Source organism: Uloborus diversus, chromosome 4, assembly GCF_026930045.1.
Source record: "Uloborus diversus isolate 005 chromosome 4, Udiv.v.3.1, whole genome shotgun sequence".
Taxonomy (NCBI): Eukaryota; Metazoa; Arthropoda; class Arachnida; order Araneae; family Uloboridae; genus Uloborus; species Uloborus diversus.
In genome coordinates this window covers 21,199,433-21,213,384 of record NC_072734.1, presented here as the reverse complement: position 1 = coordinate 21,213,384, position 13,952 = coordinate 21,199,433, and the positions used below count along the sequence as shown (strand labels likewise).

The following is a 13,952-nucleotide window of genomic DNA, read 5'->3' as shown; positions in this document are numbered from 1 at the left end:
GCACACTTTCCAAAATCCACATTTTTACGAGTTTCTCGAGAAATGAGAGACCAGTAGTCCTGTATAACTTTCGTCACACAAAAAGTATGCATCCGCTACCATTTTCAAATAAAAGTTAAATTGCCCATGCATTAAGAGACCAACAATAAATTAAAGAAGCAAAAACAATTTTTTGATCATCCTATATCTTACGTAGTTGGGTTGCTGGGAAAAAGTTGTAAATTTCAGCTGTCTACCTACCATGTACAATTTTGTTATAGATTTTCGTGAAAGAATTACTTATATTCATGAAGATATTAAACTTCACAACATACAAGAGAAATAAAATACTAAATTTTGAAATACAAATATTGAATATTTGATGAAATTGGAGCATTTAAAGCTAATAATTTTTCACAAAGCGTGCGCGAAGGATAACGATTTATAACTTTCAAAGTTTTGTAGTCTATTAGATGCGGCAACACATAAAAAAAATTCCATTTAAATACTTAAAAATTTTAAAAATAATTGAAATTGGGTTCATTGGGTCGGGGATATCTTTTTTTAAGTTTTTACGAGGGCGAGTCAAATGAAAGTGAGCCAACCTACCCTGCGCAATAATGGCTCAGTCCATCAACCACGACGCATGCGCGCAGCACACAGGCAACCCTCATTTACAAAAGTGATACGTAAGTGTGAGGATAATAGTTCTTTAATGTTCCCATAATCCGGGTTGAAATCGGTTTGTGACATAATGGACGCTCCAAGAGATGAACAGCGTGGTGTGGTCAGGTTTTTGACTGCTGAAGGTGTTTCCCAACACGAAATTAGTCGCCGTATGGCTGCCGTGTACGGTGAACATTGCATTTCATTGGCCACTGTGAAGCGTTGGTGCAAACGGTTCAAAGAAGGACGTGAAAGTTGCAAAGACGATCCAAGACCGGGCCAAAGCCACCGTGCAATCACCCCCAACACAATTGCACAGGTTGGTGAGCTGATTAGACAAGAACGGAGGATAAGCATCGATGAACTGGCAGAGCATGTGAACATCAGTCACGGTTCGGTTCACACCATAATTCATGACCATCTCGGTTATCGGCTCTTGTGTGCTGAATGGATGCCCAAGATTTTGAACGACCGCCAGAAGACAGAGAGGTTCGGCGCTGCCTTGACTCATCTGATCCGGTATCACAATGAGGGTAACGACTTCTTGACTGCAATTGTGACAGGGGACGAATCATGGTGCCACCACTACGAGCCTGAAACACGCCGGCAGAGCTTACAGTGGAAACATTTGAATTCGCCACCCCCAAAGAAAGCAATGGCCGTCATCTCCGCAGGTAAGGTGCTGTTGACTTTTTTTTTCGATCGTCAGGGGCCATTACTGATCGAATTTGCTAAACCTAGAGAGACTATCAATAGTGCCCGATATTGCGAAACGCTGGATCGCCTGCGTGTCTCTATCAAGAACAAACGACCCGGAAGATTGACGAATGGGGTCATCTTGCTGCATGACAATGCCCGTCCCCACGTCGCTGATGTGGTTAAGACAAAACTGGCGAAGTTCAAGTGGGAAACGCTGCATCATCCGCCCTACAGCCCCGACCTGTCGCCTTGCGACTTTCACATTTTCGGGCAATTGAAAAAACACCTAAAGGGAACCAGATTCGTGTCGGACGATGCCGTGAAGGAGTCAGTTTCAGAATTTTTGAAGCAGCAACCCAAGGAGTTTTATGAGAATGGAATCACGCGACTCGTTAGTCAATGGGACAAATGTTTAAATGCCCATGGTGATTACTTTTAAATAAAGTACTCCTTTTGTCATATATTCGCATTGGCTCACTTTCATTTGACTCGCCCTCGTATGACATTCAACTGGATTTTTTATCAGTAGCCGCGTTGAATCGACTAAAAAATTTTGCAAGTTATCAATTGCTATCTTTCACTCATGCACAGTGAAAAATTACTTGCTTTAAGTGTTCATTTTTCATCAAATTTCCAATATTTTTATATTTTAAATATTAGCATTATATTTCTCTCGTATGCGGTCAAGTTTTCTGAAAAATTGGTAAGGCTTTGCAGAAAAGTCTGCGTGTTATGAGCTACTGTCTGATCATCGATTACATGGAAAGGCTAATATCCAGTTTATTGGCGGAAATGGACGTATCTAAAGCTTATAGGGGTGTTAGTTGGTTTGTTTCAGATTTACACTTTTGCCTCTCTATTATTTAGCCTTAATTTTGTACAAATGCAAATTTGCTCACAGCAACATTTTTTAAACCTAAAGTATATTCGATTTATATTCTCACTGCAAAAATTAATTGATTTATTTATTCACAACAAAGTTTTAAGCTTACCATTTTGCTTTTACGTTCCTGAATGAAATGAAAATATTCATTTTCTTTTTGTTGTTTCCTTGGTAACTATTTTTGTTTCCCCTTATTTTATTTTTGAGAATGCAATAAATGAATAAGGCACTAGTGACATTATAAAACGCGTGCAGCAAAATCGCATTGCTGTTTTCCGTTCTCCCCCTGCTAGATTCATTCAGATGGAATCGTCTTTATTTGGCAGATTACCAAATTACATACAATCCGTGGTCCAACAGTAAAAACCTGAAAATCGAATTCGTATTTTTGAAAGAAATGCTTGCAGATTCGTGAATATCATGAAACTTTCACAAAAATCTAACATAGTTGTATGGGATAAGCAAACTTATTGTTGAAAATTACAGCTTATTCCCAGTTATTTTCGATAAAGGATGATTAAACACGTTTCTTGTTTCATCGTTTTGTTGCCGGTCCTCTAATGCATGGGTGCTTTAATTATTATTGGAAAATGACAGATGAAGCGTACTTTTTATGTGACAAAAAATTACAAAATAATTGGTCTCCAATTTTTTGAAAAATTCTTAAAAATGAATTTTTGAAAGTGTCCCAAAACTTGTTGGTTAAATAATGTAGCTATTCTTTGTAATAGGTTATTGAAGTTTTTTTTTTAATGAACCACTATTTATTTTTTTTTAAATTTATTTATTTATTTATTTTTTCATATTACTATTCTACTTTAACGTAACGTAAAAATGACATCTTAGTTTTAAAAAAAATACATTGCGAGAAATATTAATCAAACATAACAACACGTTGTTAAGGTGACTATTTTGGAGGAATCACCTAGAGCTTGTTAGTTAAAGTTAGGACTTCAATCCTTATGAAATGGTTTTTAGTAGTTGAAGATATTTTTCAATATATAAGTATCCAAATTGAAGGATTAGGATATTTCATGTAGCCATTATAGCGTATGATTAGTTTCCATACATTTTTTTTTTTTTTTTTTGAGCAATCACGATTGCTTATTGCTTTCATTTGACTGTTTTGATATCCTATGATTTTATTTTCCCCAGCCACCCTCTGCAGCATCACCGTCGACCGGCTCCTCACGATGCTGCTCCTATAGCAAAAACCGTCTCCAGGTTGCATACATGTCCTAAACACACGCGTATACATACATACACACACATACACCTACACACACGCAAACACATACACACACATATACCTACACACACATACACCTACACACACATACACAAGCACATACACACGTGCATACATACAGATACATACACATACACACACAAACATACACACAACTACCCACGCATTCATGCCTGCACATAGACACAAACACTCATACACACACTCATGCCTACACACATACACATACCACCTACACACAAACACACATATGCCTGCACACACACATACCCCGCCCCCACGCACACAAACACTTATACACACAACTACCCACACACTCATGCCTACACACATACACATACCCCCTACACACAAACACACATACCCCCACACACAAAAACACACGCCTACATACATACACACACTCGTGATTGCGAAAAACACGAAATTTGAATTCAGGATGACAAAATGCAAGTTAATTTTTCTTTTTTTTCTTTTTTTGAATAACTAAAAGTTTTTGTATTTTACGCAGTTAAGCATGAGCGCGGAGTCTGCGCAGCTGACTCATAATTGCCAGCACTAACGGCAGAACTTCCATTGAACATTATCATGGAAGTTTAACAGAAAAAGTGCTGCTGTGGAATAAAATGGCGAAGTTGTTTGCAGCACCTTCAAAGAAGTCCACATATTTATAATAGCGAATGATCGAGTAACGCTCCTGACGTCATCAACAATGAAACTCACTCCACGACATGATAATTTGATAACATTTTTTGGTAATGTTTGACATGCAGGGAAAGGCTTTACTGTGACAAGGCTGAACTGGACCCGGTATCTTAACTATTTTACTGGTAAGACTGTCATTTCAGGGGAATGAAGAAATAAAATAGTCGTCAACAATGAACGCTATCTACTGGAGTTGAAGGTTAATTCAGTGGAGTCAGGGTTAACATTTCAACTATCAAAATATCACCAAAAAGGCAATGGCTTAGTTTAAATGTGGAAGCAATTTTCAGCCGTCATACTTTGACGTGCGATTTTCTAGTATGAACTAAAGCCTTGTTTTAAAAAAATGCTGACTAACTTTTCACAGGTACTACATCCTAATTTTGAAGTATTGTGTGTGTGTGTGTGGTTTTTTTTTCTTTTCCTTTTTTTCTTTTTTTTTCCTCTTAAAATTCCCTTTTTTTCCGAATTTCTACGCTCCATAAAGTGGATTATTCTATATTTCCAAAAGTTATAATTTTGCAGATTTCAAAGTAAATTTTCAGATGTTTTATTCATACTAAATATCATATAAAAAAACAACAACCACAATTCGTAGTATTTTTGCAGTTACACCATAAAACGGGTAGCTGTCATCAAAGAAGAAATTATCTGTGCAGTACGAAATACGCATACATAAAATAGTAAAAAACAAAAGATATCATTAAAAAAATAGCAGAAAAAAAAAACATTTTTTAAGCAATCAAAATGAGAATGAAAATCATATTCCCCGAATGTATTCATTTCAATAACTTTTGTACAAGAAATTCTTAAGTGAGGTATGATTTAAAAAGATTCGTGTTATTTTTTAAGTAGGCACAATGAATCATATAATTACAAAACGAATAAAAAGCTCTCATGAAATCGATAAGCAATCTTGTTTGCTTAGCTGGCAACCAACTACAGTTGAGCTCGTTTATAACAAGCATTGATTTAACGAGAATCCCGATTTAACGAGGGAATAAAAAAGATGTGATTCGTACCACGTGAAGTCTATGGGTGTGAAATTCGCTTTTAACAAGAAAAATCCGCTAAAAGAGAGCAATATTTTTGTGATTCATAAAATTTTGATTAAATTCCATTTAATGTTTTCAAAATATTAGTGGAAAAATTCCATTAACATTTTGAAGTCCACTCAAAGTTGGGAGTGAGTCAAAGTTCCTGAGGACAAGTGATGCCCATTCTTTTTATTTAACTGTAGAGTAGCCTTTAAAAAGTATAATGACACCAATGCTATTATATGCGAGAGATACTTCCGAGTATGTTGCAGATAAAAAAAAATAATAATAATGGTGAAAGCGATAACGAGAGAGCGACAAATGACTTTGAAGCTTCACAACCCTCAACGCACACAATGGCTTTTAATGTATAGAGCCAAAAATATTTTCGAAGCCAATGGTGCCAATGATAATGTTTTTTGGGCCATGAGTATTCTTCGAAAACAATAGCGAGAAAAAAACTATAAGACAGTTCAGATTGAGTTAATCAACGCCAACTTCTGAGGTACTGTAAAGAAAAAAATTAAGTATGTATAAATTTTATTTTTTGAACGTACTTTAAAAAAAAAACACGCTGCCCGAGGGCAAAAATCACGTAACCTTTTGTCGTTTACGTCTGCAAGAAGTCTTCTGCAAGAAATATTTGTAAAACATTTTGGAGAGCGAAACTTTTAGCTCGTATTGTTGTAGCATTTACAGTACAATAGATGGCAGCACTAAAGTTTAATCTCGTGTTTTGATGCAAACCTGGAGAATGTGGAAAATTTTAAAATAGATTACACTAGTCAACACCGAAATGCATCCGGCTCAAAAAATAACTGTTTCCGAAGTATTTTGCCTCGCTAAATACGAAAATCACAAAAAAAAAAGGTTGAGATTAGCTCTAGTTTTCAAGATACAGGGCTAACTAAGATAGTGAATACTCGCTAATGCTCTGAGGTTTCATGGCAGATAGAAACACCCTCTATGGGTGAAACTGTTCTCTAAACTTCGACTCTAAACCAGAATGCAAAATCTCACTCATGAAAACCGAAATAGATTAAAAGAAATTTAAATTCTGTGCAGAGAAATGCCCAAAATCAGCCAAAATTTGTAGTTCTAGGTAGATACCCATTTCTGCTTCCACCCATGGGCGTCCATATGCAAAGTTGCAAGGGGGCAGTAGTGGATTTTAGGGGGGACACAGGGGGCACGTGCCCCCCTCCCCCCGCCAAAAAAGTATTAATTAATTTTACTATTTTATTTATTACTTTTTAACTGACCTTTCCTTTGCACTTTTTTTACGTAGCTAATTAAAAGGAACACAAAACACACAAAAACACACAGCATATTTTGAATAAAAGCATTTTTGTTTGCTAAAGAAGTATTACTGGAGTCAGAGGCCCAGAGTTGCAGAATACATTTAACTCATTGGCTTCAAATTCAAGAGACCGCATTATCGCGATTCGTCCATTAATTCTTCTTTGATGATATCAATAATTAACGTTTTTTTTTTTAAATGTGTAGGCGCACCTAAAAGAGTCATTTTGATCTAGGAACCTATTTGCCAAAAAATAGATTTCTTTTTCAGCTAATAAAAGATTGCAACATGAAAGAAATCATGTGGTAGTTTCTTAGAAAAACCATGATTTTTAAAAGAAACGGCATGTAGTATCAATATGTTATCTCAACTGTATCATGGCTTTAAGAACAAATCAGCAATTGTTTCAAAATTCACACAGAAATAGTTTTTGATTTCTTCGGTTAAACTCATATATGTTATGAAGTTATGATTAAATTAATTTTGAAAAACTCAGAGAGATATGGGTTTATTTAATAACCTTGCCCACGTGTTATAATCATTATGACAATGCTCCAAGGTAAAGCCGCTCATTGTCTAGCATCTTGGTGACATTACATTGGGTTTAGTATTTAAATGGCTTGAAACGTTAAAGATGTATTCCGTCCACATTCAAAGTATATTAGTGCATAATATTCATGTAATTAGAAGTAGATCCATTGACCTTAAGAAATCCTTAAAAAAATAATAAATAAATAAATAAACACGCACATTTAAAAATAAAGTCGTCAAAACTTTGTTATGAAACATCGAAGGCGGGGGGGGGGGGAGGTGTATTCAATTTCCCGTGACCCCTCCAAAAGATTTTTCTGTATCCGCCCCTGCAAGGGGGACTCAAATATTTCCTCCGTGGCTTAGCTGAATATTTTCCCCGTGAAAACTGATTTCAGGACAGATTACAGTCATTAAAATTTGACATTTTTAATAACTCATTTATTAATGGCTAGAGAAGAAATGTTTTTACATTTTTGCAAAGAAAAAAGTACCAAAAGCAAGGAAGTTCTAAATTCAAATGGGGGGGGGGCTCGAGCCCCCCCCCCTTGCCCCCTATATGGGCGCCCTTGCTTCCACCCATGCTGATTCTGCTGGGAATAATGAAGTACTTCGTGAAAGCTGTGAACAAAGATAATTTTCCAATACTGAAGAGAGAAATTTCCAAGATATATTGAAACAAAGTTCATGGAGAGAATTTTCAACGACCCTTCAAATACGCAATTATTAAAATCAGTGTTTTAGAGGGGGGAAAATGTGAGAGGAGAAAAGACACCCAGGAAATCTTTAAGGGTACATTACAAGTATTTCTAAGCAGTGGAGAAGACAAGAACTGAAAACAGTTGGTCAAATAATCCCTGCGGAACTTCTGTGACCATTGATGAATGATATGTCTCTAACTCTATAACTATGTAGTAACTCTGTTTTGTTCACTTCTTCCACGATATTTTGTTTCAAAAATAAAGTTATGAACAGTGAGAATGAGGAAAAGTTTCACCAAGATATCTTTACAATGGAAGCAGACATCATGGTCATTGGGCTGAATGCTCACCAAATGCTGCTGAACTATTGCAAGAGATAATCCTTCCTTGACGTACAAAAAGCAATCGAAATTGAGGCGTTTAAAGCAATCAGCCAAAAGCAACCATTGCTTTCCAAAAAATAAGCATTGTTTAATAAAACAGGACCTATTTAATAACATTTATTGCACAGGTATTTTTTTTCTTTTTAATATTACCTTTAAATCAATGTGTGGTAACTGTGCATTTTTCTCCAGTGAACTTTTATATATCTTGGAAACAAGAGCTAATAAAAAAAAAAAAAAAAAACACTACCATATTCGTTTTTCTCGATTCAAAATTAGTAGAAATTACCTATTTAAAACCGGAATGCAGACAAAAAATTATTTTTTGTTGACTTGTGTTATCAGTCGCGCTAATTTCGAATCCCAAGAGCTCAAGGGCGTATTTTAGGGGTTTGATCTCTCCCATTGAAAGTATGAAAAATCCGAATAAATTTCCGGAAATGTACAGTGAGTTTAATTTTATATTCAACATGCAAATAGTTTTTTCGCTCTCTTTAATTTTTGACCATCTTGAAAGTTTTCGAAAATGTAGAATTCGCACACCCCGCAGCAGCTCGTTAAAAATATATATGAAAAAATCAATGCTGAAAGGATGGTCGAGTAGTCGGGCAATGCATCCAGAGGAAAATTACATTAATTAATATTTGTCGTAAGGGAGAGTTATATGAATGTATCGCTTATCTGCACATAACAGAAGAATGTTCATAAGCAAAAAAAGAAAAGAAAAAATATATTAATTTGAATTTTTGTCTTCTTGAATTCAAATTATGTTTTTCGCAATTACGAGCGTGTGTGTGTGGATGTATGCGCGTGTGTATTTGTGTAGGCGCATGTGTGTGGGTGCGCGCGTGTGTGTGTGTGTATGTATGCATGTGTTTGCGTGTTGTGTATGCAGTGCTGTGCGTGTACGCGCGTGTGCGTGTAGGCGTTCGTGTGTGTGTGTGTGTATGTAGGCATGTGTGTTTGTGTCTGTGTGCAGGCATGAATGTGTGTATGTGTGTAGGAGTGTGTGTATGTGCAGGTGTGTATGTGTGTGTAGGTGTGTGAATTTGTAGGTGCGTGTATGTATGTGTGTGTGTAGGATATGGACGCAACCTGGAGACTATTTTCGCAAGAGGCAGGGCCGTTCCTATCAGGTGTGCAGAGTGTGCGCCGCACAAGGGCGGCCAAACCAAGGGGCGGCCGTAGGCCGCATCATATAGTTCTTATAATCAAGCAAAATTCCTCAGGAATTTCTCACAAGATAACTTATAATAAGTAGAATAAATATGCTGATTTTTAAATGTTCAATTGTCAAAGTATGTGTCGATTTCCCGACAGCATAGCATAGTTTAAGAAAAATAGAATGTTAGGGAACATTGTGTTGGTTCATTCTCCATTAATATTTACTCTTAACACACATGCTTCATTTGGTTGCAAAGTTTGTGACAGAACCGATGATCAGGCATGGATACAGGGGAGGGGAAAGGCTCCCTTCTGAAGCATGAAATGGTGCCGTCTAAAAGGAGCACCGAGGGCGGCCACTAATGTTTAACCCCCAAGCTTTTAGAGACCTAAGCAATGAAGACATATTTTATTTATTAAAAAAAAGCTATACTGATTAGATACTCTCGCAAGCATTTCAAACAACAAACTATATGTAACAAACTCTGTGTTTAACAATCGTGGATGCGTGGAGAGAAAGTGGAAAATTACGACTCCCTTGAGAGTAACATGAATGAATGACGAACTAAAATGTTATACTTTTCCCTCTTTACGACAATTTTTCTGATTAAAATCTTGAATGAACTGCCCGGTTTCAAATCAGTTAGGAGGACAGGGCCCTTGCCCCGGGAAGCAAATTTAAATGTGGCTCCAAAACGAAGATCCAAAAAGATGCCATGACCTGCTTGACGAAACTAAAGAAGGCTTAAAATTGCGTTTCTATGATTTTACTTTTGGAAAATTTCGCTGGTTGAACCATCGATCTTAAGGACCCAATTAAGTCTCGGATTCACCTCTTTCACCTTAACTTAACCAAAAATAGCCAAAAATGTTGGCTCCAAAATCCAAAACGTATTTTCAGACGACAGCCCTTCCTATTATCAAACGTCATATAAAATTGCTTTGGCATTTTTCGAAATTTTTGCAGTGGAGGACTCCGAAATCCATTCGCAAACATTACTACCGAAGACAGTCTCAGTTAGCGTCTTTAGAGAAGCCCCTAATTCCACCCCCTCTCACTTGACGTATTTGAAAACAACTGAAAATTTCGTTTTTAGACGGTTCCGTGGAGAGCCACAGCTTCCTGCCTAAACTAGCCTGAAATTGACTTCAGTTTCAAAAACAACAGTTCGTGAGGGCACACTGAACCCCCGCCCGCTCTTAATCCATCGTTATCAAACAATGCTTAAAATACGATTTTGTGACATTTATTTCTAAAGTATTCCGGAGGAGAACTGCCAGGCTTATGTAACTTTTTACGGCGCTAGGGCATATCCATCAATTGTCGAGGTGAGGTGGACAAAAGTCTATAGTTATATTTTTCAGATATTAATGTTGAAAACTATCCGAAAGATCCGTAGAAGCTTCCCAGTTTTGTTAACGTTACCAAAGATAATATAAAATTGCGATTTTAGAAATATCTGCTTAAGAGCCCCAAAATTCTTCCTTCCCAAAAATAGCCTATAACGGATTTCAGTTCCGAAAAATATTTTGGTTCGGAATATTTTCACGTTTCCCCTATTGTTTTCAAATCTAGCCAAAAACAGGTTTTTGAAAAAATAGTGCCGAGAAATTACCGGAGGATAGCCACCAGATCCCCTACCGTCACCAAAGACGGCCTAAATTTACGTTTTAAACTTATATTTCGAAATCTTTCGATGGGAGACGATTGAATCTCCCTCCCTCTTGCAACGTCAACAAAGGTAACCCAAAATTTCAGGTTTAAAATTTCAGTTTCGGAGATTTTTCGGGAAGAACGTCGATCCTTCCTAAGCTATGGTCTCAAAAAATAGCTTCAAATTGATTTCAATTTTGAAAGAATTTTAGGAAAGAACTGCAACATTACTTTCACCTAAAGTCTCGAAAAAGTTCCTAAAATTGCGATATTTGACGTCAATTTCTCAAATTTCTCCATGCTACTTGAATATACTTGACTCTTTTGTCCTTGCAACCAAACACAACTAAAGATTAACTAAAAATATTTTTCATACGCCAATTTCGATAATTTTCTTGGAGCAATCCTCCTCTCCTGAATCCCTGACACCTTCCCCCACGCTTCCCCTTCCTCCGTCCCTTCTCTGATGTCACCGAAGAAAGACTATAAATTGCGTTTTTACGACTAGCAAATTTTTTATCGATTACTTTCTTCAAAGATATAAATTATACCTAAGGAGTTTCTTACTATAAAAAATTTCTTCCTTTTCATAAGATCATTCTTTTGTCCCCCCCCCCCTTTTTTTAATTCGAGCTTGGCATAGAAATTTAAAGAAAGATTTATATAGAAGTTAAAGATTAGTCAAAATATGCAAATTACTCTTGAGGGGCGGCACATTAGGTCTTTGCACACGGGCGGCCGACACCCTAGGATCGGCCCTGGCAAGAGGAGCAGCATCGTGAGGCCAGTCGACAGTGGTGCTGCAAAAAGAGGCAGGGGGGGGGGGATAAAATCATAGGACATCAAAACAGTCAAATGAGAACAATAAGCAATCGTGATTGCTCAAAAAAAAGGAATAGTGTAATGGGATATTTTCTATCAGTCAAAAGTACTACTTTTAGTCACTGAAGTTGATAGAACAGGGTTGGCTTTCTGCCGGCAGAAACTAGTTTTTGCCGTGCCAGTGGCAGAAACTGGTTATAACCGGTTAAAACCGGCAGAAACTGGCAAAAACTTAAAATTGTTTTAAAAAACTAAAGTAATTACTAAATGATATTTGTTTAAACTGAAAAATTAAACTTCATTCCCTCATTGTAAAAAATAAAATGTTATGCTAGTACCCTTGATTTAGTTCAGAAAGGGAACTTTTCAATTGCTGATTCTCGTAATATTTGGATTAATCTAACAAAGGATGCAAATCATATGGGTTCTTAGGATAGAGGAGTGACATGCAGAATTAAACTGGCATTACTGTTTGTAATTTGCTCGCAAATAAGCTTCATCTAAGTTGCTTATGATTGAAATTATCATGTGCTTCAAGAAGAAAGTCAAATTTTACTTCCCAATATTAATCTAGATTTTGTACGTAATATCACAGCTTTGCAAAACAAATTGGCCCCACTTCTCGAAACTCATTTTTCCAGTCGAATTTTTACCACTACCCTAGTTACTACATGAAGGACCAGTTTAAAAAAATAAACAATTTGAAAGTTTCATGAATATTGCTTGTTCCTTGATGCATTGCCTGCTAGCTCTTCTGTTGCAAGAATATTCTAAAGTTTCTCATTCGTGCATATTAAATTGAGAAACTATTTAAATTTTTGGAACTACCCTTTCCAAGAAGAAACTGCAGGGTCCAAACAATGTAACATTTGATTCTGAATTGTGATGATAATATAAGTTAAACTGCTTTGGTTAACAATTAATTATTTTTTCCATGCATTTTCTACTGTCTGTCAATAGTTTTTTTTTTTTTTTTTTTTTTTTTTTTTTTGTCATTTTGAGAGTTTTTGCCAGTTTCTGCCGAAAATGTGGCAGAAAATGGTTTTTGCCATGCCGGTTTTAACCGGTTTCTACCAGTGGTTTTAACCGCCCCGGCAGAAACTTGCCAGCCCTGTGATAGAATGAGCAAAAAAAAAAAATATTTGGAGCGAAAAAAAGCTTTTTATTTTCAAAACGTTTAATTTTTGATTACTTTTTTTAAATATTGGATTTTTCATATAAGGCGTAGTCTTTATGAAGTCACAAGCTATGAACTTAGGGGCGCAATACACTGGCTCGGTGAATGTTTTCGCTTGCTGTCTACCGCGTTTCTAGATTATGACAATTCAGAAGCGAATTAAACATCTCGCTCTACGCTTGCTATCAACCGTATCGTTGCCAGTACATGTGAGTAAAAAAGCGAATTAAATACATTGTGATCTGGGCTAATGGCATCAGTGAATGGCATTTCATCACTTTTGTGATGTCATGTGCAGAAGCGTAAAAAATTTAATTTAATCTTCGCACCAATTGAAATAATTGTTTCAAAACATTAAACTATGTCAAATTATTTTTTTAAATGATCAAGTGCTATGTTTTTAAGCATGCTCTTTCAGAAAAAAAATACTTTCAAAATTTTGGAAATGACCCCATTGTTTGGCATAAAACTTCTCGTTTAGTACATGTTGAGAAAATGAAAATTATCATTAGCCGAATAGAACATGCGTGAGAAAAAATGAGAAGTTCAATTTCTCATACGTTGTATAAAATTCGGATCTGTGCATAAAATATTTTATTTAAAAAAAATCAGAATAAAACGTAAAAAGAAGTTCTCGTCATCAAACTGAAAGGAAATATTTTTCACACATTGTCAGTTTTTCTTGGAAAGTTGGAAGGAAAAAAAATAACACCCATCCTTTTTTGAAATTCTGTTCACCGCTCTACGCGATACAGTGATGAATAGATTTAACATAAATTCCGCTTTTAAAACATGAAACTCACTTTTAAAAATAACCATCAAAAATAAAATCTATCATCATGTCTCCTTGAATTCAACCCGTATTTTACCGTCGGGAAAAACAAGGGGTTCAGCTAGTACAGCGGTTCCCAACCTTTTCAGTTGTGCGGCCCACTAGTTTTGTAGAAAACACTATTGCGGCCCACTATCTACTATATATTACATGCAAAGTAAAAATATACT

At 36.2% G+C, this 13,952-nt stretch overlaps 1 protein-coding gene across 1 annotated transcript; it reads left to right on the top strand.

Annotated features, from left to right (window-relative positions):
• The first annotated feature begins 733 nt into the window (after positions 1–733).
• On the top strand, positions 734–1,783 carry LOC129219930 (histone-lysine N-methyltransferase SETMAR-like). The gene has a single exon (XM_054854247.1). It carries the CDS (start codon positions 734–736, stop codon positions 1,781–1,783), a length of 1,050 nt encoding a protein of 349 aa, XP_054710222.1.
• The last annotated feature ends 12,169 nt before the right edge of the window (positions 1,784–13,952 follow it).